General features: G+C 29.3%; 2 protein-coding genes and 1 pseudogene across 2 annotated transcripts; 2 read left to right on the forward strand and 1 right to left on the reverse strand.

The window, feature by feature from the left end:
* Window positions 1-8,358: 8,358 nt before the first annotated feature.
* Window positions 8,359-11,370, reverse strand: LOC149514214 (transmembrane emp24 domain-containing protein p24beta3-like). The gene is made up of 4 exons (XM_089745186.1): window positions 10,931-11,370; window positions 10,170-10,356; window positions 9,859-9,966; window positions 8,359-8,738 (listed from the first exon to the last, which is right to left on the reverse strand). Exons 1-4 carry the CDS (start codon window positions 11,135-11,137, stop codon window positions 8,605-8,607), a joined length of 636 nt encoding a protein of 211 aa, XP_089601312.1. The 5' UTR covers window positions 11,138-11,370; the 3' UTR covers window positions 8,359-8,604.
* Window positions 11,371-14,566: 3,196 nt separating this feature from the next.
* Window positions 14,567-17,392, forward strand: LOC111291595 (perakine reductase-like). Its single transcript, XM_089745187.1, has 7 exons — window positions 14,567-14,743; window positions 15,202-15,372; window positions 15,492-15,704; window positions 15,775-15,947; window positions 16,113-16,209; window positions 16,447-16,600; window positions 16,880-17,392. Exons 1-7 carry the CDS (start codon window positions 14,684-14,686, stop codon window positions 17,053-17,055), a joined length of 1,044 nt encoding a protein of 347 aa, XP_089601313.1. The 5' UTR covers window positions 14,567-14,683; the 3' UTR covers window positions 17,056-17,392.
* Window positions 17,393-18,043: 651 nt separating this feature from the next.
* Window positions 18,044-24,467, forward strand: LOC111298267 (perakine reductase-like; annotated as a pseudogene).
* Window positions 24,468-24,769: the final 302 nt, after the last annotated feature.

Here is a 24,769-nt window from a genome sequence, read left to right on the forward strand (position 1 = left end):
TTTTGTTCTTTCATAACAAGATAATCACATCATCTAATTTTAAAGTAGATCTACACACTAACAAAGTTGAAACTAAAGGCCTATAAGACTTGGGCAAAGATGATAATAAAACTAAAATCTTCTCTTTGTCTTCTAATTCATCAACAGAAATCGTTAGCAATTGATAAATCAATTTATTAAACTTATTCAGGTGATTATAAAGACTTGTACATTCTTTCATCTTCAAAGAATACAAATCCATCTTCAAACATAATCTGTTAGTTAACGACTTCAATACATAAATACCTTCAAGCTTATCCCAAAAACTCTTCAGAGTACTCTTAGTCAACACACTATACTTTACCTTTGGGGCTAGCACCAATCTAATACTACTAACAGCTTTTTTTGAATTCTATTTTAATTATCGTCAGACATTCTCTCAAGCTTACTACTCTCTAATACCTTATCTAACTATTGTTATACTAACAGATCTTGAATCGTATTTTATCACAATATGAAATTACTCTTTCTATCAAATAACAGAATCTCAAACTTAAGCATAGGCATATTAGACATACCTTCTTGAGACCCTTTTCTTCTTCCCATAAACTTCACTCTAATACTATTTGGTAGGGATCACCACAGCTCTAATACCATTTGTTGAGAAATTAACACGCGCACGTAGTACCCACAAGCAAAATAGCAAGCTCAAATCAAGAATAAAATCACATAAATATATTTGTTTCAACATAATTCAAAATGACCTACTCTAAACTTAATCTATTATCAAATAAATCTTCACAATTGAGAGATTTATGAAATAAGAAAAGTCACCAAAAATTTTTTACTCAAAACTTAATCCAAAATCTAATTACACCATTTTAATAGCATACTCACCTGACTATTATCTTGATGTCTAACTATTTGATATTACCAAACTAAAACTAGAATATTTTATTTATAATGGTGAAACTCTTTATACGTTTACTAAACTTTCGATGTGAAATACAAAACAAATTCAAATTCACTTAACTTTTGATGTGAAATTATGAGATTCAACACAAATTCTAACATTATTTATAATACGAAAGATCTCCTTTTTTATTCATATCAATGTTTTTGTCACAGAAAATGCATCCAAGATTCACAGGAGATAATTTATAGGAGAACAAACTGGTATGTGCTTTTTAATAAAACTTGACAAAAAAGCATAGATGCACCCCTCCTCAGTTAGCTTTGGCATGGGTACTTCATCAAGGAGAAGATATAATTCCAATCCTTGGTTTGTCAGGCTCTTACTTTTGTATCAAAATACTTATTATGTTATTTTAAAATGTTTGACAAAAATGTGTTATTTTAAGAAACCATATTACAATAATTTTAATTTTAGGAACTTGACATAGTACCCACACAGTAAAGAAGCTAAAAAGAAATATTTTTCAATCTTTGTCTGCCTTAAACCCTAGAAACCCGAGGTGGAAGGAAATTACTTGGCTAGTCTTTTTCCTATATATTAAAAATAAAATAAGATATAATTATTAGTACTTCTAATTGGGCTTTTATGGGCCCAAACATTGCTGGATTTTTTTAAAGGGACGAAAAACTCAAGTTTCGGTATTTATCTTTTTATACACACACCTACGTGAGAATTGTAAATTCTACCAACAATATTGAAAAAGTTTGACATTTGTTCATTTGTTAATAATTAATTCATTTTTAATATATATAATTATATCGTACTAAAATGTTTTATGATCTTTTAATTAGATATGACTGTTCTTGTATTTTTGTCGTGTTTGTTTTTATGTTAAATATATATAAAATATTAAAATTATTATGTTATAATTTGTGTAAACACATAAACATATTTTTTTAGTTTTTACCAAAATCATATACAACTTTTATTAAAAGTTTAAATGTGTTATTTAAGTTAGACAAACTTAAATCAGATGACATTGTGAGAAAAGAAAAAGGTATCAAAATTGTTTGAGAAGAAGAAGGTCAAACAAATAGAATGTCGAACTAAAAAAAGCTGAAAAGCTAGAGATTGGTGAAAACAGGTCAACAATAGATCAAAAAGAGTGTTGGATAATGAAAAACCAGGGCCTATAAGGCCTTATATAGCCAAGTCTTAGATTGGATGAATGTCCCAAATTGAACCACATCATTATACTAATACCAAGGACTACCTTTTAGCTTTTCAATCCAAATTTAGAGAATCGCCCAAATTTTCACTTCCCACCAAAATTTCTCTCTCATTAATAAATGTAAATTCAGATGAATCTGCGATAAGTTCATATAAAATTCACAAGTGTCATGTCAACCAACTATAAAAACTCTAGGTTAGTTGTGGCACATAAATATCATGTCAGATGTATAATGCACACATTGTTAGTGTCACGTCAACTATACATGTAATGTCACGTTAGACACATTATGTATGTACCATAAATGTTATGTCGATCATATTATGTGAGCACGACATCGATCGCTTCAATCTTAATCAAAATACCAACCCTACCTTATCTATGTTGGTATGACCATAGATTGTAGCTCAGCATATCAAGGTTGGGGTAGTTATAGAAGTAGTCTTTCCATCAATACAATGGGAACTTCGAAATTAATCAACGCTCAACTTGCAGGTCAATTTGGACAACAATAGATTGGCTAATCCTACTTCTCGTTAGTTTGATGCCTTAAACTATTTAATGGGGAAGACAAAATGTTAAAGGCATTTATGGTCTAAAGGGAAAAATAAACATTTTTCCCTCTAATATAAGTCATAAGCCAAATGAGGCAATTCAATCTTTTCAATCCGAGCTAACAAGTTAAGCCAACTTGAAAGTTTAAGATCCACATTAGCTCGGTCACCTTAACTGACCTCCAAATGATACTTAAAAATGCTGACTTGTTATCTCCCAATTAGTTTGTTGACTGCTAGCTTAGATCGGACTTGCAACATCAGCCTTAGCCCTATCATTTGGAGTTTGGGCCACCCAACCCCAACATCTCTACCATACAAGTATAAAAACTCCCTCAAGTTCTATCAACTCAATTCCATATACCTCTACTTTCAAGTTTTTCCCTCATTTTTCTCTCTTCCCAAGCATTGACTTGAGTTTTAAGGTACAAATATTAAGAAAACGTCTGACCTTTGCTTTTAATCAACCTTTCATCTTGTAATTTCTAGTTTTAGTCTTCCAAAAGACAGTTCGATATCAATAATAAATAAAATTTGAAATTATATAAATATTTTTAATTATATAAACTAAAATTTATTAAAATTAAAAACAGTTATTATCATTTAAATTTAAATTAATTTCTTTTTAAAATAATTTTTAATAAAAAATACCAAACAATAATTATTATATAAACTAAATTAAATATAATTTTTTTTAAAATCATATTTAAATAATTCAAATCAATTAAAAACCTAACGAATTTTAATATGATTATGGTTAACAGACATAAAACGTTTGGTTTAGGAGAATATGAGATATTTTTCAAAATTTTACTTGTGAAAATGTGATTCCCACATTTGATTCACAAGTATTTGATTCTTTAGGATAATCTTATATTCTCAACAGTACTCAAAAATCTTGAAATAAAAACACACCTCTCCCAATAATTTTTTAATATTTCGAAAGAAAAGTTATTTTGGTTCACATTTAACTTGAATAAAAAATTTTTGTTAAATAACAAAATACTTTTGATTAAATTACAAATATCACATTTTTTATTTTAGAAACATGGTATTTGTAAAAAAGCAATTTTAAACCAAATAAATACTATATTTGTAATGTCAAAAACATAATATTTAACTAAACAAATATTGCATTTCTCATGTTAGAACTATAGTAATAGGTCAAATACAAATATTGTGTTTCTAAGATTAAAAACGCAATAATAAGTCAAATGCAAAGCACAACAAAGCAAAAGCTATCAGAACAAAACGTCAAATACAAAGCAAAGCAAAAAGAGTGGTCTAAATAATGCCACATGGGCCCCTAAGCCATATGCATTATCATTTTTTCTTTTACAATTGTGCAATATACGTTTTCACTACATTTCTTTGTGGACAAATGCAGTATTTAATGCTCAATTGATTTTTTATATAAACCTAGGTCATGTGATTAATTATTATGTTTCTTTGAAGTTAAACACAGTACTTGAGTAAATAAATTTTTTTTTTAATTTTTCACTTAAATATTATGTTTCGAGAGGTTGAAACACAATAATTATGGATTATTTATTATGTTTCTTGTAAGTTAAAATATATTATTATATTATAATTTTTTTTAACTTTCCACTAGAATACTGCATTTTTAGGTTTTGAAATGTAGTAATTAAGAATTATTTTTTGGCGTTTCTTTGATAAATAAAATGTGGTAATTAATTATTCTTTTTTTTAATAATTGACCACTTAAATACTATATTTTTAGGATTTGAAACGTAGAATTATGAATTTTTTTTTGGATTATTTGATAAAAGATTGTTTTTTTGTCAATATTTGACTTGATTTTTTTTTATCAAATATTGCATTTATATTTGACAAAAACATTATGTTTGTTATGTAGTGAATGATATTATAGTAAAAATATTGGATTAAGTAATTTGACTTTCTTCTTAACCAATCACAGGAATCTAATAATCCCGTGCCATAAAAAATTACTCATTGTCAGGAATTCACACTTTTTTAGATATCATTTTTTCTCTAAAAATATAAAATTTCACGAACTAAACGTCCTCACAAAGTTTGAGTATTTTTATTCCCTATGATCCCTACCACTTTGGTATTTTATTTAAATATATTATTATTTTGCTTTGTTTTAAGTTGGTTAAATGCTAAATTTAAGATATTTAAGTTTTTTTTAATTAAAATATTTTTAATTTATTTTAATTAATTTAATTTTTTATTATAAATTCAATTAATTTAATTTTTTATTTTTGAATGTGCTCAAATTAGAACCTATGCATAGATTTTTTTAATGAATATGAATTATAGAAGTCGGTACTGTTACTTTTAGTTTACAATTTTTTTTTATCATTAAAAAATATTTTAATTTCTTTGTTAAAAATTGTTAATTAAAAAAAAGTCAGTTACAAATAAACATAATAATTTAAAACACAATATAATTATATGATACGAAAAATGATATAAAAGTAATATAATTTAAAATTTTAATAATAACTATATATAAATTTAATAAAATTAAAAAATATATTTTATATTTTTATGTAAATATGAATTATGACCTATAATTTTTATATAAAATATGATATAAATATATAAATCATCGAATCTAATTATATATCTAAAAATTTTTACACCAAACCCAGTAAAAATTTCAATAAATAAAAAAGTCCAAAATCTTACCTTCCGCATCTTTAGTTTAAGATATAGATGGGTAATTGAAAGACATCATTCACCCAATCTATTTCAATCTTCTTTCATTTTTATTTTATTTTATTGGAGTTTCTTGATTGGGGTGCTCCTAGGGATGTAAATGATTATTAGTACTCATAAGCTACTCGGATTCGATTTGAAAAAAACTCGAATTCAGTTTGATTATTATCGAGTCAAGCTCGAGCTCAAGTAGTTCGACTTATCGATCGAGCCGAATTCGAGTATTCTTATATCCGATTCGAGTAGCTCGTCAGCCTAATCAAACTTTTATATTTAAATATATTTTTATTATTTTAATTAATAAAATATTTCGAATTCGAGTTCGAACATAAATAATCGAACTCTTATCGAGTATACGAATCGAGCTTATTTTTACATATTAATTGAGCTTAATCGAGCGAGCTCGAGTAACTCGAATTCGATCATGAATCGAGCTCGAGCTTGAAAAATAAAACTCGATCGAGTTCGAACCGAGTATCAAGCTACGAATTATGAGTCGAGCTCGAGCTTCTCACTGTATCAACTTGACTCGACTTGATTACACCCCTAGATGCTCCCTAATGCCTTCTTCACACGAGGTGACCATCTCTTTGCAGCTTGATGCGATGTAGGATGACATGCCAAGGCATCACAAGAAAAAATGCCCAGTCCAAGAAAGAGAAAGACTTAACCAAGTTTTTTCCTTTCATGTGACTGCTAAAAGCATAAGTTAGAGAGGAGGAAGAATTTAGAGAGAGAGAAAAAAGCGGTAAATGAAATGGGAATGCTTTTTGGGTTTTGACAGACCCTAAGAGGTGAAAATGACAACAAAATGTTTGGTTTACCTTTAGATTTAGGGATTTTAGAGATTTTTTACGAAATCTAATTTGAAAAATGACACGAGGGAGAAGTAAAATTTTGGGATTAAATAGGGGTTTAAATTTTATTGTGATGTAATTGAATTTATTGTATTATTATTTAAATTAAATGTTAATTTTAATAAAATATATTTAACATAAATTTTTTTACAAATTTTTTTTCAATCATAATTATAATAATTTTTATAACTCATCTGAATGATAATAAAACGATGTCGTCAGCTGCAGTCGATGATGGCCGATGGCAGTCCAGTGTCAAAATTTGCATTTTGGAAAAATGGTAATTTGGATTTTGAAAAGAATTCATAGAGAGATGAAGAAGAATTTAATGAGAGAATAAGAAAATAATAAATAAAATCTTTTTTATATGTTTGGCTAACAATTTCTGCAAATATATGAATTTAAATAAATATATTTAAATTCGTTTAATATTTATAATAGTTAAATTTATTTAAATATTTATTTAAATTAGTATTATTATCTAAATCTGAATTTGTTTAAATAAGTATTATTTATTTAAATATCTGAATTCATTAAAATTTTTATTTATTTAAAATTTTTATCAAATGTAAAATAAATAAAAATTTAATTTAAAATTTACATTCACTTTTAAATAATAATAAATAAAAATTATTTTTTAAAATTCGAAATATTTTACAAGCATAAAATTTTATATATTTAAATTAATAATGAATTCGAATACATATTTAAATATTTATTTTTATTTATTAAAATTTAAAAGAATTTAAATATTGGATATTCAAAAGAATACATCATATCCGCTATGAACGAATAATAAATTTAATATTTAAATTTATTAATTATTTATTTATAATTATTTAAATTTGATATAAATGAATTAAATAATAATAGACATCTATTTATTTATTATTTATTATTATCTCTAATTACGCCTTTTTTTTTTATTTATTTTGATTTTAATTTTGTTTAAAGTTCCAGTAAATTTCCCTCCAGACCAGTGGCAGCTTTTTATCGTTCTTTTATGACTAATGGCAGCTTTCTCATAGCAATAAGAATGTGGAAGTCAAACTTGAAAATTGCTCAAGGTATTCAGTTTCATATAAATCAAATATTCAGTGGGATTTTAACCAAGTTCATTCCAACTTAAATAAGATTTGTTTAGATAAGTTATGTAACAAATCTTTTTTTAATTTGTTAGTTTGAAATTTTATTTTAATTTTAATCATGTTTAATAACTAAACCTTAATGAACTTTACTTAATGATTTTTATTTACTTTGTCCAATCATATTTCATAATCAGTTATATATTTTCATATCTAAAATGTGTAGTAGAATATATAAAAGTGATAAACAAGTGGTTTCAGATATATTGATTCATGTTAAGATAAAGTAATTTTAAGTTTGAATTATTTTAAATTTAGATTATTTTAAATTCAAATTTTTTTATTTAAATTATTCGAATTTGAATTAAATTCGAATAAATTAATTAAATATTTTTAATTCAATCCTTATCAATTTGGATTGACTTCAAGTCAAATTTTTTTTTTTTAATTTTACAAAAAAAATATAATTATTTTCATATTTTTTAAGTTTGGATATCTTTAACAAATTCAATTTTTTTTATATTTTTAAATTCAAATCATTTCAAGGTTGTTTTTGTTTTAATTTTAATTTTTTTTAATTCAAATCTTTAAATTTTTTAGTCCTTGTTTAAATTTCACAGCACTTTTGGTGTTGTACGATTAAATTTATATTGTACGAATAAATTCATCACATCATCAATTAAATTCAAATATTAACTATAACGAGATAAAATTAGTATAAATTTTTTATTTTTTTTTTCAATCACAACTATAATATTTTTTTTTTATATCGCAACTACAATAATTTTTATTATTGATTTCAATTTCACTACAACTAATCACACCACCTATTTAAATGGAGCCCTAATCAAATCAAATTCGATTGAATTTATTGATTGAATTCATTGGATCCTTTTTTAAACAAGGTTTTGGGTTCGGTTGCCCACGTAGGATATATCTTCATATCTAGTAGGAAGCCATTTCTATTTAAACCATCCCTCCATCTATATGATCAAAAAAGCCAATACTCATACCGGTGTAAACGTTGTACTGCTGCAAATGAGACTCAGGTTTTCAATAATATTAGGTAAAAGTAGCTCAAACTGATCAAAGTTAGTCTAAAACATATACCATGTCAAAAAGCCAACACTGTAATTGACAAACAAGACTTGAATGAACATAAAACACCAAACTGTCATCGCTGCAAAATTTCGATTTTTATGAACTCATCTATAGGATTCTCCCTATGATCCTCTGGTTAAATGGAACAGAGAAACTACATTAATAATCAGGTAGCTCAAACTCGGTTGTATGCAACTGATTTGCTGAAGAGACTGCGAATATAGAGAACTTGAAGTGCACTAACAAGAGCTAGCACAATGTACTCTCCAACTGTGTAACCTATAACACGCTTTCTTGTGCTCTCATTTGCTGCAGGCAAATACCGATCATAATGATATACAACTATTAGAAAATTTGCCATATTTGCAGACATCACGATGTGTTATTAGTATTCTACGAATGTGATATCGATGTCAGTGAATGAAACATGAGCAAACCATCAATCATGCAGTTATCCATTAGTTAATGCATTTCACCTAAACATGTACACCAATAAAAATTTAATACTAACAATGTTCAAGACATACCGCAAAGAATGCACATAACTATCATGTCTATAGGATATCCAAAAGCATAATTGCCATTACCCTAGAAATAAATACAAATGATCTCTTTAAGTTTATCATGTGTTTTCTAAAACTTAGACTTCATTTACTGTTTTCTCCAGTATATTCAATGGATGCCTACGAACTTCCATATGGTCACAAGTAACTATCCACATTAATTTTACCAAACTGAACTTAGCACTAAAATGACATGTTTCATTGTATTTACTGTCAGTTAAATGCATCTCGTAACATTCATGCTTTGTAGTCAGAAAGGGACTGGAATCATTGGATCGGAATAAGATTTCTCTCCAATCCACTTGGCAAAGGATATCCCATCACAGGGAAAAAGGAAGCAAGCCAGAATTAGTCCCGACCTTCCTTCCGACAATGGTGGGAGGTACAATCAAGCAGGGAAACAAACTATGGTGGCTGGAAAGAGTCTAGATGGTGATAATGGCAAAACTGACAATATCGTAGGTGTCATGTCAGTGATGGTCAAGCTGGGGGTGGAAGCGTATTCAGAAAGAGAGAGAAAAATGAGAAATGAACAAAAAAAACTATTACAATCAAGCAGGGAAACAAACTATGGTGGCTGGAAAGAGTCTAGATGGTGATAATGGCAAAACTGACAATATCGTACGTGTCATGTCAGTGACGGTCAAGGTGGGGGTGGGGGAGCGTATTCAGAAAGAGAGAAAAATGAGGAATGAACCAAAAAACTATAAAGAAGCAACTCTTAAATGACAAAACCACCTCACTAGCCAAAAACAAAGGTAGTTTCTGCCTAGAAAATATTTACCGCGAGCTAGCAGACTAAAATAAATAAATAGTAATCCTTAATTATCAACACAATACATAAGCAGGAAATAAAAGCAACTTACTATGACGATGCCGAGCATCACGTGCTTTTAAGTACTTTTGTTCTGCTGTAACAGTCTCCAAAGCCTCTCTCAGCTCAGCAATTTTAACATTAATTGGGTCCAAATGTTCTGTAACAAAGGAAATCAAAAACAAATTCCTAAATCTGAATGAAAATAATAATGATATGCTACGTCCCTATACAAAAAGGGTTGAAAAAACAAATCAAATATTGGATGCAAAGTAGAATGCCAACGGTAACAGAAATTTACAGCTTGCCCTACAAAGAAATTGGATATAGACTTCAAAATAAGCAGAGGGAAACATAACAAACCATCTTTGGCAAGATTGTTCTCAGTGGGAATATGGCCGACGTGAATATAGAACGAAACAGTCTCTGGTGTAGAGTAGGGATTGTGGAAACAAAATTTGTACATTCCGCTTTGTGGTGCCTTGAATTCAAACTTGTCCCCAGATGTACCTTTCAAATTGTGAACTGTATTACCCCCAGGAGAAGTCACCTGCATTAAGCAAAGGATTAGGCAGATTATAATCAGCTGTTATTCAAGGAACATCAAAACAAATTATTTCTAAAGACTCAAAATATTACTAGCAACATAAGCCTAAAATTACAAAAAACTCCACAACCCACATATCAAATCAAATCAATTCAAATGCATGAGCCGAAACATTAAACCCCCTGTTCAACAATCAACACTAGCAACAAAATATAATCCATTCATTAACTACAAACCATTAAAATCAGTCAGCCATAGTCCATAGATCAAAATTTTACTAATTCAAAACCATCCAAAAAATTCATCAAGAAAGTCCCCCTGATTCCACCAAAAGCAAGATATCACAAAATCTCATAAAAAACCAACCTTTATTCCATTGACTTAAGTATGCAACTATAAAAAAAAATAGCAAATATAATAAAAACCAACCTTTAATAAATAGAATTCAACACCCAACAAGAAAAAAAAAAAAACACGCCATAAAAAAACCGACCTTTATTGAAAGGAATCCAATAACTAGATATCAACACGAATTTCACGAAAAGACATAAAATTTAGAGATCGGATAATAAGTTACGGTGAAATCAATGCCGGGGTGATCAGAGCTCCAGAAAATATCGTGGTCGACGACGACAAAGTTGCCTGAAACCGTGTCCCCTTCGAAAAGCACGTACTCATACACGCATTCTACGTCGTTTACGGTCACCGAAAGGGAGGAAACATTACTCACCCAATTCAAAAGAAGCAAACCCATCAAAGCCCACATCTTTCCCCATCTCTTCATCTTTTATGATTTTGATTTGGGGAGATTTTTTTTTTTCAGATTTAATTTCTTCAGTTTCGCCAAGAAGTCCAGCATCTAGACTGTTATGAGAGCTTCAACGACCACCTCAGTTTATTACTTGCATTCGAAATTGGAAAACGGTAGCGTCTCCCTTGCTTATACGACGCCGTTTCAGATATGATTTTACCGGTTATTAACTTGTTGTAGTCTGTAGTCACGTTTGGACCGGCTTATAACATATGAGTTGTAATCGCCAAAAGTTAGCAATGACACGCAAAAATTGCGTGTTTGTTCCTTCAAAACTTTTCGACAACAAAGCATTTTGATTAGTCACAATTAAGATGTAAATGTATATTAGTATTTTTAAGTTATTTAAATTTGATTTAATTATTATCGAATCAAGTTTTAGTTTGAATAATTCGACTTATCAATTAAATTAAATTTGAATATTTTTATATTTGATTAAAATAATTTACAAACGTAATCAAATTTTTATATTTTAATATATTTTAATATTTTAATCAATAAAATATCTCAAATTCGAATTTAAATTTAAACATAAATAATGAAACTTTTATCGAATATAAGAATTAATTTTATTTTTTTTATGTTTATCGAACTTAATTAAATAAGATTGAGTAATTCAATTTTTATTTCAAATCGAATTCAAACTAAAAAAATAAAATTTAATCAAATTTGAATCGAGTTTTTAATCTCAAATTTAAAAATAAATTCACACTTAAATTTAATATTATATTAACTCAAACTCAATCATTTATACGTCTAACCACATCACTAAAAGAAAAATCATAATCAGCTTTAAGCTTCACTTATACCGAAAGAGTTTGATTTGTGAATGTAGAATATTTTCAATGTTTTACGTCCTAGATGGTTTGATGGACATGCAAAATCTAACATACATTAACAAAATTATTTTCCTTGCACTTTTAGACCTCGAATCAGCTTCCCCGTGATCAAATTCAAACTAGCTACAAATTTTGGTATTATTGTGTTAGAGAAGGTTCGATTTATCATCAAGGGTATGTACCATCTATATAAATTTAAAAAATATATTTAAAATTAATTATAATGAAGTCATAATTTTTTATTTTTTATTAATATTATTTTTATCATCTATATAAATATTTTCATATAAATCGAAATATTAACAACATAATCTTTTAAACTCTTTTGATATAAATCAACATAATTGAATTACGCTTTTTTTTATATATATTTACCTTTTTTTTTCTTGTTATTTTTTTTTACACAAACATTTTTTATTTAAAACTTAACAAATGTTGCAGTTGATCCTATCCCTGCCTTAAAAATGGAATATTCTCTCTAGACGTATGAAATTGAAAATGGATAATTCCACTTTGCCGGTTTATTAGACACTTTCATTTTACATTGGTAAAAGATTTATTTATTTTTTGCTTTCTTGGACTTGATTTTGGAGATGCATTATTTATCTAACAAATTTTATATTAGGCTTTTAAGTGAATTTGTGAATTTAAAAAAAATTAATTAATTAAATAATAATTTTTATAAAAAAATTAAATTGATAATTTATAGAATTTAATATCAAGTAAAAAAATAAAATATTATTTATAATTTAAATTTGATCGATACTTATTTATTAATAAAAATTTTATTAATATTTTTATTAAAAATATTTATAAAAAATCAAAATTTAAAATTTTTTTAAATTTTATAAATTTGTTTGCTGTGCTTTCAATCTTTTCCTCAAATCATTTTGTCCAATGAGCTTGGAATTGGGAGAGTAGCATAGAGCCAAGGCTTCTTTGGGTGGGAAGGCAGTTGTGGAGCGTTTGCCCAATGGAAGTTTGATTGTAAGTGACCAGAAACAAACTCTTAACAAAATAATACTAAAATTTCCTGTTCCTGTGTGTCGGATTTTCTTTTCTTATGCAGTAAGCACAGAGATGTTTCTCCTTAGGATTTGAGTTTCTTCCACTTACTCCAAAATGCGGCATTCCTGTATGTAACATGGGATGCATCCATATGGGAAGAATTTAAAGAAAAACAAGATCTTATATGGTTGATTTTCCAATCGGGTTACAAAAATTGTTCTAACGCGATCAGGATTTAAATTCTGATAATTTTTAACTATAAAAAAATCTGGCTACAAAGGATGGCTTCTACACCAGGGTGATGACATAATCCCTATCCCTGGTATGTTTATCTAAATATGCTTGGAAGCTTGTTGATACCCCATCAAAGTGATGAAAATTACACAAACAGAGCTGTGCTTTTGTGATGAATAAGTTGCCGTTTTACGACTATCATCAATTTATTAGGAATTATATCTTAGCAAAAGAAATCGAATGATAAAAATTTTAATTTTTATTAAATAAAATTTTAATTTTAAATATTATGAATGAAAACAAATAAAATTAAAAAAAATTATCTCTCTTATAAAATTTAATTCGATTCAATTTTAAATTTATAAATTTAAAGTAATTATTAAATATTAAAAAACTTTTTAAAAAATTTCTTCAATGTTGTAATCAATGGAGCCTGCACTCGCAGAAAACAATGTCTGTCAAATTGGTACAATCTCCTTTGAATTGGTATTGTACTGTAATAGAGTTGACTTGCTCAAAACTATCCTAGCTGCTTCAGAGAACTCTCTCTCTCTCTCTCTCTCTCTCTCTCTCTCTCTCTCTCCCTCTACAAATGCTCCTTAGACAAACTCAATCGAGTACATGACTATGAAGCACAAGTATTAAAATTTAACATTGCACCGTTTCTTAGTTAGCTCCATAGTACCAAGTGCACTTGCGGTTATCAAATTAGTTACGGGCACGGCCATAGGCACCGGCGGGTTTATGCTCGTCTGGACCTCACCCTTTAATAGTTTTATTTGATTTTATCTCGATACAACATCATATTTTTATTTTTTACATTTGATTCTGAATTGTCATGTATATAATTTCCGTTTGACTTGATTTGATTTAAAATTAATTTAATTATTTTAATTTATATAATATTTATAAAAATATTAATTTTTAATGTAAATCATATCTATTTAATTATATATAAATATAATATTTTATTAAATTAATATTTTTAAATTAAAATATCAAATAATAAATTTATTTGATAATATTTTTAGTGTAATACAATTACATTTATCACATCATTAATTAAATTTAAATATTAATTTTAATAAAATTTATTCAATAAAAAATTTTAATTAATAAATTTTTTTTTAATAATAATTATAATAATAATTATTATTATTTTTAATTTCACTAATATTAATTTCGCCCATCACTAAAATTAATTTTTGAGTGAAAGCGAATCCTGCAGCAAGTATCTTCCTCATCAATATAAAAATGGTTAGGGCCCACCAGACACGATTGAAAACAAAATGTTTTCTTATACATGAGAAATTGTTATTGTATTAAAAGAGGCTACACTTCACATTATTTCCAACTATAGCCGCTAGCCTTCTCAAGACTTCAATCAAGTTCTTTTAGAAAAAATCGGAGATTTCAATCAAGTTGCAGTTTCTTTAAAATGGAAAAGCAACCCCAAATTCAATTTCCAAGAGCGAAATTAGGCAGTCAAGGATTGGAGGTAAGCTGCTTAGTTTTCACGCTCACTGAATTGGATTAACTCAACGCTTAGATAGTTATTCTTAAAGCTGTTCATCTTCACCCAGCTTTTTTTATGGATTTGGATTTGGACCTTTTGTCAGCTGATTTACGCTTGGTTGAATTTTCACTGTTGCAGTATTCAGTTTCCAAAATTTCTAAATTGCACTACATTTCTTACATGTACTTGGATATGATAAATTTAGTTTGAAACGGTTAATCTAAAGACTGCTGAGCTGGGTTTTCTGGGAGCAGCAACTTATCATAGCTTCAGTAAATGAAATAGAGCTTGAACTAAATGAAATAGTTTCATAGTGCTTGAACTGAATGAAATAGAGCCCTTCCAAGTTTCAAGGTAGTTTTGCCCATTTGATCCGTTATAGCTTACTGATGTTGTTGAAGAAATTCTATGTTCTCATAATATTCCTGTCTATCCCGCAGGTTTCCAGATTGGGACTTGGATGTGCAGGACTTTCAGGAATATATAATACTCCTCTGTCCCATGAAGATGGATGTTTAGTCATAAAAGAAGCTTTCAATAGGGGTATCACCTTCTTTGATACATCTGACGTTTATGGGGAAAAACATGATAATGAGATCATGCTTGGCAAGGTAGTATTATGTAGATGGAGTATCTTCAAATGTTGTCTTTCCAAGATATATTTTCTATAGCCCAAGCAACATTTAGATTGGAACATTCGTCAGCAAATGTATTTTCTTTGCACTGTTAGGCCCTGAAGCAGCTTCCTCGAGAAAAAATTCAACTGGCAACAAAATTTGGTATCGTGAAATCAGAATCCGAGGGGCGTCCTCTAATTGAGGTCAAGGGTACCCCTGACCATGTTAGGGCCTGCTGTGAAGCTAGTCTTAAGAGGCTTGATGTGGAGTATATTGATCTATACTATCAACACCGTGTAGATACTTCAGTGCCAATAGAAGAGACAGTAAGTATCAAGAGATCATTTCTTTTCTGTTCAGTTTACTTATAGATCCACTGATTGCTTTCTTGTAAAGATGGGAGAGCTTAAGAAGCTTGTGGAAGAAGGAAAAATAAAGTACATCGGGCTATCAGAAGCTAGTGTTGATACAATAAAGAGAGCACATACAGTTCATCCTATCACTGCCTTACAAATGGAATATTCACTCTGGACTCGTGAAATTGAAGATGAAATAATTCCACTTTGTCGGTATGCTGATATTTTGCCATGAAGTTCATAGAACATGTTTATGAGATACCTATAATGCTGATAGCTTTATGTACTTCATTGGAATTTGTTTAGGCATTGAGGCCTAAGAAACTTCAAATATTTTTTCTAACTTCTTTCAATCGTTTCTTGCATCTATTCATACAGAGAACTTGGAATTGGAATAGTGGCATATAGTCCTCTTGGTAGGGGCTTTTTTGGAGGGAAGGCAGTTGTGGAGACTTTGCCCAATGGGAGCCAGTTGGTATGAGACTAAAAACAAAGTCTCAGTAACTGCATTTTTCTTTTTACTTTTTGGTACTTGAGTTGCCAGGATTTGAACCTGACTGGAACCAAGAGTCCAACACTCTACCACCAGTCCACAGGATCACACAACTGTTGGCAGTAACTGCATTTTTAAATTCTGCATGTAAAATTTATTCATTTTGAAGTAAATATATAAAGAATGTTAGTTACAGAAATTGGGGTACTCCTGGAACAGGCAAATCATCCAAGGTTCACAGGGGAGAATTTAGAGAAGAACAAACTTCTATATTCCCGATTTTCAGACCTGGCTATAAAACATGCCTGCACAGTTCCTCAACTTGCTTTGGCATGGCTTCTCCATCAAGGAGAAAATATAATTCCAATCCCAGGTATGCTTGGGTCTTTTTTTCGAATTTCCACAAACAATGTCTTTATATTCATATGGATTTGATTCCAAACCCCTTCTTCCTAGTTCTGAATGGTCAAGGCATTTGCTTGTTCAATCAATGGATTTAATTTATACTATCAAAATGAAATGCTCCTTTTTAATAGCATTGCACGTTTTCTTAGTACATTGCTATCTCCATTAACATGGTTTGCAGCATGGTGATTGTACAGTTGTACCAATCTTTGATATTAATTTCTTTTATCATGTTGAATTTATGCAGGGACAACTAAAGTTAAGAACATCATAGACAATGTTGGATCCTTGGCATTGAAGCTTAGACAAGAGGATTTGAAAGAAATTTGTGATGCTGTGCCTCTTGATGAGGTAAGTGGCCAAAGAGTTTGGGGCTTCCTTTCTCAATATGCCTGGAAGTTTGCTAATACTCCATTAAAGTGAAGAAAATTACAGAGTTGAAGCATGTTGGCTTCTTCTTTTTTTTTTATGTAGTTCAATTTGCTTGCTCATAAATCTTATTTGGGCAGAGGAAATATCCATGAAAAAGAGAGTTCACGTGTGATGAATAAGTTATTATGCTAAAATTATCCTTACCTGTGGGGAATTATGTCACTTGTGGAAGTGAGAATCTCACTTCTTTTTGTGCTCAATTGTGTTTTTTTTTTCTTGGCAAATAAAATGTATGTCCAGGCAGAGATTCTAGACATGATAACTTCCCTTGTGATTGAATTGGTGCATTGTAATAACTGAGTTGATTTTCTAACTTTTTTATTGTTGCTTCTTGGAGTCTCTCTCTCAGACATATTAAGCATTCCAAAGCAAGTGTAAATAAAATAGTTACCTTGAAAGAAAAGTGTAAATCCACAGAAAATTTTGAGGGTTAGTTGAGAACTTGAAATGTAAGAAACATCAATTGTTCCAAATGCAGGGATCTACATCATTTTAGTAAGATTCTCATTTATCAAGGAAGGTAGAATCAAAATGTCAAGCCATCGAGCAACCTGACTATAGATAATATATATTTTTATTATTCAAGCTACCAGGGATCTTAATCACTGAACTATAAGTTCAGTACCATTGTTGGCAATTATAGATATATACTTTAAAGATCACATTTGGCACTAAATGCAGAAGTAACAAAACAAATCTTTCACAAGCACCATCACCATGTAATATGAATAGCATTAGGCACAACAAATGAAATATGGCAGTTAATTGCCACAGTATTCTCTCATTCTTTTAGTGCATAAAAGGCAGATCTAGGTCTCAGGTTGTGCAGTATTCTTAAATATTGCAGAGCCATGATATTTGTTGCCCTTCTCAAAATGGAGGATTGGATGTAATTATGGATTTTCATGGGATAACAACATTCATCAGATCAGTCCCGGCCAAGATTTGTTTTTTTTATGAGTTCGGACTTCAGACCAAAATGCTTCTATTTCAATACACAAATAAAGTGGACAGTCAACGTCTGGAAGTCGCCTCTCCAATATACAATGGTTAGTTGCATATAAATTCATTTGTGAAAAGAAAACAAAAAATGGGAGTGTGAAACTCCACAAGTTTCCTTGAGCTAGCATCTTCAATCCGTTGAAAATGGAGCAGGAACGCCGAAACTGAGAACTCAAGGATTGGAGGTAAGCCTTAGTTAAGTCAATACCATGGGTGTTGTTTGATGTACAAAGCATATCGAATGAAGCAAAATGATTGTTAACAATGACAGAGAATTATCCTTTACTGGTCGGCACCATTTTTCATCAACCCTGATCATCTTGCATATTTTATGTAATATTTGATTTTCCAATCATGCAATGGCTGGATGGCAAATACCTATGTCTTGTGACTGTTTTAACACTGGAGTGCTCTTTGGATGCCTTTCAGAATCAGGATTTGTAGCTAATATTTATGTGGATGACCTTGAATCTTGATAAACATTTTGGAATGCACTTGAAAACAAGGGTAAGAAATGGTTAGCGGGCTTAAGGGCTACTTGGCAGCTGTAATTTCCAACTACTGTCATAATAGCATCTATCGCTATTTTCAGGTCTCTAGGCTGGGCTTTGGTTGCGCTGGACTCTCTGGGGTATACAATGCTCCTCTCTCCCATGAAGAAGGGTGTTTCTGTTATAAAAGATGCTTTTTCTAAGCCATCATTTTCTTTGACACATCTGATCTTTATGGTGATGATTACCATATAACGAGATTATGGTCGGGAACGTAAGTTTCTTACTTGAATTCCGAAAATAAAACCTCAACCTTTTAAGTAAGATCAAGTCCAACATAAAACTAGCATATTAATAAATTATATACAAGAAGCCGAGTTTAGTTCCGTTGTTTTTTGCCGCCATTTTTAAGAGGTAGCATCAGCAGGTTTGGAGTTCTATTCTCAGGCTTGGTCCTCCTTATCTAAAAAAAATTGTATGGAAGAGGGGCAAGCACGATAAGCATCTAGGAGTTGGATCTAAGGCACTCATTATACTTATCAAAGAATGCAGGTTAGGGAAACTGATCAGAGTACACAACTAAAAAAGGCTTAAAGGCACCAATTTAATCAATAACTGTAGCAGTGATCAAATTTTAAATTGGATTTCTATATTGATAAGGATATAATTTTGTTGTACTTGTAGGATGTCTCCATCCAGAGCCTCGCCTGATCACATGTTGACACAATTTTGCATTTTTTTCAGGCTTTGAAGCAACTTCCGCGGGATAAAAGTGCAATTAGCAACAAAATTTGGAATTTTTAGGCGTGAGGGATTCAGTTTTGGCGTCAAGGAGACCCCTGAATATGTGCGAAAATGCTGTGAAGCTAACCTAAAGCGGCTTGATTTGTGTAGATACTTCAGGATACTGTAAGCAATATCAGGAACACTTCTTTACAATAGATTTATTGTTCATGACCTTTGCTTAATGCATCAAACATTTGAGTGGACCTTTGCAAGACAGCTGAGGGAACTCAAGAAGCTGGTAGAGGAGGGAAACATAAAATATATTGGGCTATCTGAACCTAGTGCTGAAACGATGCGGAGAGCTCAAGCTATTCATCCTATCACAGCCCTGGAAATAGAATATTCTCTCTGGACTTGTGAGATTGAAGAGGATATATTAATGATTTCACACGTCAGCTTTTATCCGTTGAAAAATCAAAACGTACGCACAACACTTATAAATAAAATAACAAATTCAAATAAAAAATAAGAACACATAAATATATTTATTTTGATCTAACTTAAAATAGCTTACTTCAAATCTAATTCATTGTCAAATAAATCTTTATAATTAGGAGACTTTTGGAATGAAAAAAGTCACCAAAAACAGCTTACTCAAAACTTAACAAAAAACTCAATTACTCCGTTTAATACCCTACTCATCTGGTTATTCTCTTGATCTCTAACTATCTGAGATTACTAAATTAAAACCAAAACATTTTATTTATAAGGGTAAAACTTTTTTGCGTTTACTAAAATCTCAATGTAAGATACAAAACAAACTCAAACTCACTTAACTTTCAATGTGGAATTATGAGATTCAAGGTAAATCTCAACAAATCATCTCACTTGAATCTCTAAACACTTCAAAAGTATCTGCAAAGCTGACACGCTTACCTTTCTTTTTTTCTTTCATCATAGAAATTTCAACAATTTACTACTATTGTGTGTCTACTCCCGAGAAGCTAACTCACCTAAAGCGATTAAATTATAACTACAACTTAGTATATACCTTACATGACAAAGCATTCTAATAACACTATTGTGATATCTGAGGCGAATACTCCCAATACCTTGAATCTGCACTTTTTCGTTGTTAGCAACTACAATATCTTCATACTTTTCATTCTCATCCAACTCCATAAAGCAATTCCTATCATTGCAAATATATACTGTAGCAGCTGAATCTAAAACCCAACCTTTATCACCTTTCAAAGTCTGAGTCTTACCCATACAAGTCGTTAAAACAATATCATCATCATTAGACACAACAGCACCAGTATCACTCTTTTCTTCATCTGATTTTTTTTCATCATTCGCCCTTTTAAAAGTAATTATATCCCTTCTTAGCTTCTTACAGCACACTTGGATATGTTCCTTTTCACCATAATAATAGCATTCTATGTCACTAATCTCTGTCTCTTAACTTTGATCTTTCGTTTTATCAATTAATTTTCTTTTGAGTCCTCTATTGATCAAAACCCTCTACAGCTAGTATACTCCCCTAGGTGATGAATTTTGTGTTCCCATAAACCTTTTGTTCTCTCATAACAAGATAATCACATCATCTAATTTCAAAGTAGACCCACACACTAACAAAGTTGAAACTAAAGGCCTATAAGACTTGGGCAAAGATGATAATAAAACTAAAATTTTCTCTTTATCTTCTAATTCATCAACAGAAATCGTTAGCAATTGATAAATCAATTTATTAAACTTATTCAAGTGATTATGAAGACTTGTATATTCTTTCATCTTCAGAGAATACAAATCTATCTTCAAACATAATCTGTTAGTTAATGACTTCAATACATAAATACCTTCAAGCTTATCCTAAAAATTCTTCAGAGTATTCTTAGTTAACACACTATACTTTACCTTTGGAGCTATCACCAATCTAATACTACTAACAGCTTTTTTTTGAATTCTATTTAATTACCGTCAGACATTCTCTCAAATTTACTACTCTCTAATACCTTATCTAACTATTGTTATACTAACAGATCTTGAATCGTATTTTATCACAATATGAAATTATTTTCTCTATCAAATAACAGAATCTCAAACTTAAGCATAAGCATATTAGACATACCTTCTTGAGACCCTTTTCTTCTTCCCATAAACTTCACTCTAATACTATTTGTTAGGGATCACTACAGCTCTAATACCATTTGTTGAGAAATTAAAACGCGCACGTAATACCTACGAACAAAATAGCAAGCTCAAATCAAGAATAAAATCACATAAATATATTTGTTTCAACATAATTCAAAATGTCTTACTTCAAACTTAATCATTATTAAATAAATCTTTATAATTGAGAGATTTTTGAAATAAGAAAAGTTACCAAAAATTTTTTACTCAAAACTTAATCCAAAATTTAATTACACCATTTTAATAGCATATTCACCTGACTATTATCTTGATGTCTAACTATTTGATATTACCAAACTAAAACTAGAATATTTTATTTATAATGGTGAAATTTTTTATACGTTTACTAAACTTTCGATGTGAAATACAAAACAAATTCAAATTCACTTAATTTTTGATGTGAAATTATGAGATTCAACACAAATTCTAACATTATTTATAATACGAAAGATCTCTCTTTTTATTCATATCAATGTTTTTGTCACAAAAAATGCATCCAAGATTCACAGGAGATAATTTATAGGAGAACAAACTGGTATGTGCCTTTTAATAAAACTTGACAAAAAAGCATAGATGCACCCCTTCTCAGTTAGCTTTGGCATGGGTACTTCATCAAGGAGAAGATATAATTCCAATCCCTGGTTTGTCAGGCTCTTACTTTTGTATTAAAATACAATCTCAACCATGCTTTGCCCAAAATTCCCTCTCCGGATCGGTCCAAGCAGTTTTATCTATGCCAGACCTTGTGCATATGTTTTTAAACAAGGAAATTCCTTCTTGGAATTATGAGAGAGAAATTACAAGCCCATTTTCTGCCATGCCTAAATTAACATACACAATATGTGATGTGGGATTTTCAGTAGTGGATGCTTCTTCTTTTTTTTGTACTTGTATTTTACAGGGACAACAAAGATTAAAAACCTTGAAAACAACATTGGATCTTTTGGGTTTTCTTCTCTGCTAGGTGTTGATGCATGAAACTATGAGGGTGCCAGCATTGTGATTTGAAAATTATTTTATAGTCTATACCATTTCTACTTGCACTCTGATACACATTGCTGCTTATGGGATCTAAATCAAATGTAAGGCAAATTGATAATCCCCAACCATGTAGATTATTTCTTTATATACCTGCTGCTTTAGTATTTTTTTTTTTTAAATTTATCAATAAGGGTTTTTGAGTTTTGTCTAATATATTTATTTTTTAAATCGATTTAAATAAATTTATTTATATTGGACCAAGTGATTTCATGAAAAATTATCTTTTCACAATCACTCAATGAATTCAAACCCAAACAATAATAATAATAAAAAAAAAAACATATATTTTTTATCACTTTAGCCAACCATGCAATAAGACACTGCTTTAGCATAATTGGACATGACAACCTACCATCTTCAAAACCTAACTTAGGTGTCAATGAAAGTTTGAAGTGGGCTCACTGAGAAAACTTTTTGTAGATTAAGCTGTAAACCATTAAAGAAAAAGCAAGAAAAAAAAGTAAATAGATTAATTTTATAAATTTAAACTTAATAATAAAGGATAGAACTGAGATAAAATGTAGTTTAATTCTTTATCTAATGCTAGAATGACTTCAATTTAATTAAAAAATTTTGGAACCTACAACTTAGCTTTAATTTAATATATTCATATAATTTTTTTAAAAAATGGTATTTAAAATTTTTTAAATTCAAATTTGATCGTATGCAATCTCATACTTTATCTTGAAGCAACAATTTCTTTTATTAAAAAAATAAATTGATTAGGGGTCGTTTCTTTTTGTTTTTGTTTTCAGTTTTTTTGAAAATTAAAAACAAAAGCATGTTTGGTAAGATGTTTTTATTTTTTATTTTTGAAAATTGAAAACAAAATTTTAAAAAGTTTTGAAAATTGTTAAAAATAGGAAAATTGTGTTTTCAATTTTTTGGAAATAATTTGAAACTGTTATCACATGGATATTGTTCACAGAAATTATAATTAAACTGTTACAGTGATGTTACAATTATTTTATTAATAAAATAATATTTTTATTATATAAATATTATATTAATAAATAATATATGGATAATTATTATTATATTTATTATATAAATAATATTATATCAATTAATAAATAATGTATTATATTATTAATATAATATATTATTTATTAATAATATATTAATAAATATTATTATATTATTAATAATAAATTGAGTCTGAAAACCTTTACCATATTTTTTTACATATTTTTATTTTCACATTTTTAAAATAAAAATATTCTGTTTAAACATGCTTTCAAATGCAATAAAATAAAATAAAATATTTAAAAACGTTAAATATAAAATACAAAATAATACAAAACGACCCTTAGTGATTCAAATCTTGATATATATTCATCCAAAACGACTTTAATGTTTCTATTTTTATCACTATCTTTAAATTTTTTAAAATTTTTTTATCTCTCTTGTACCGTACAAAAAAATTTTGCCAACATATGTGTGATTTGTTGATAAAAAGAATGAACTTTTAATTTTAATAATGATTAGATAGATCAAGCCTTTTTTTTTTTTTTTTTTTTTTTTAAAGAGGCTAGCAACAATCAATGTAGTATGACCTAGAATAACTATTGGGCTCAGATGTACGAGTCTTTGATTCTGTGAAAGTGAAGCCCACGTCAGGTATCTCACCTTCATGTGAAAACAAACAAGCCCAGATGACTCAATCACTGTTGCAAGTTAAATTTGAAAATGATACGGACTCAAAATTAACCACTACCATGCTAATGGCAGTGAGTTGCTTAAGCTTTACATCAGTGACAAGTTCTTGGCTTCACTCATCGTTCCTGATCAAAATTTTTAATCACTTCATCTTGTCTTCCGAAATTATAGATGTCCAACTTAAGTGAAATGGCTGCATCAGTTGCCATGCAATTGCTCCTGGCAAGTCCTGTACCGCCAGAGGCGGATTCATCCTTTGAATTAGGATATTTGTGGATACCTAATAATTGAAAAAAAAAAATTTAAGAAAATTTTTTTGGACACCTAAAATTTTTACTTCTTTCTCTCGAAAAAATTAATAAATTCATAAAAAAAAAATTTATATATATTTTAAGTAGACATCCCAAATAGAATGTTGAATCCGTCGCATGTGAGGACTTGCCTTACTAACAGAATAAGGGTCATCCAGTTTTTTCCTGTAAAATATGTGCCTCGTTTGCAAAGGAATGCCAATGTTAGCAGCTGTAAGTGATCATGATTTGATAGTTCCCTAGTTTTAACGTTGAACATGGTTTTGAAATTTAGGTCGTGAA

Source organism: Durio zibethinus, chromosome 16 (assembly GCF_047325235.1).
Source record: "Durio zibethinus cultivar Kanyao isolate XHJ-2024 chromosome 16, ASM4732523v1, whole genome shotgun sequence".
Classification (NCBI taxonomy): Eukaryota; Viridiplantae; Streptophyta; class Magnoliopsida; order Malvales; family Malvaceae; genus Durio; species Durio zibethinus.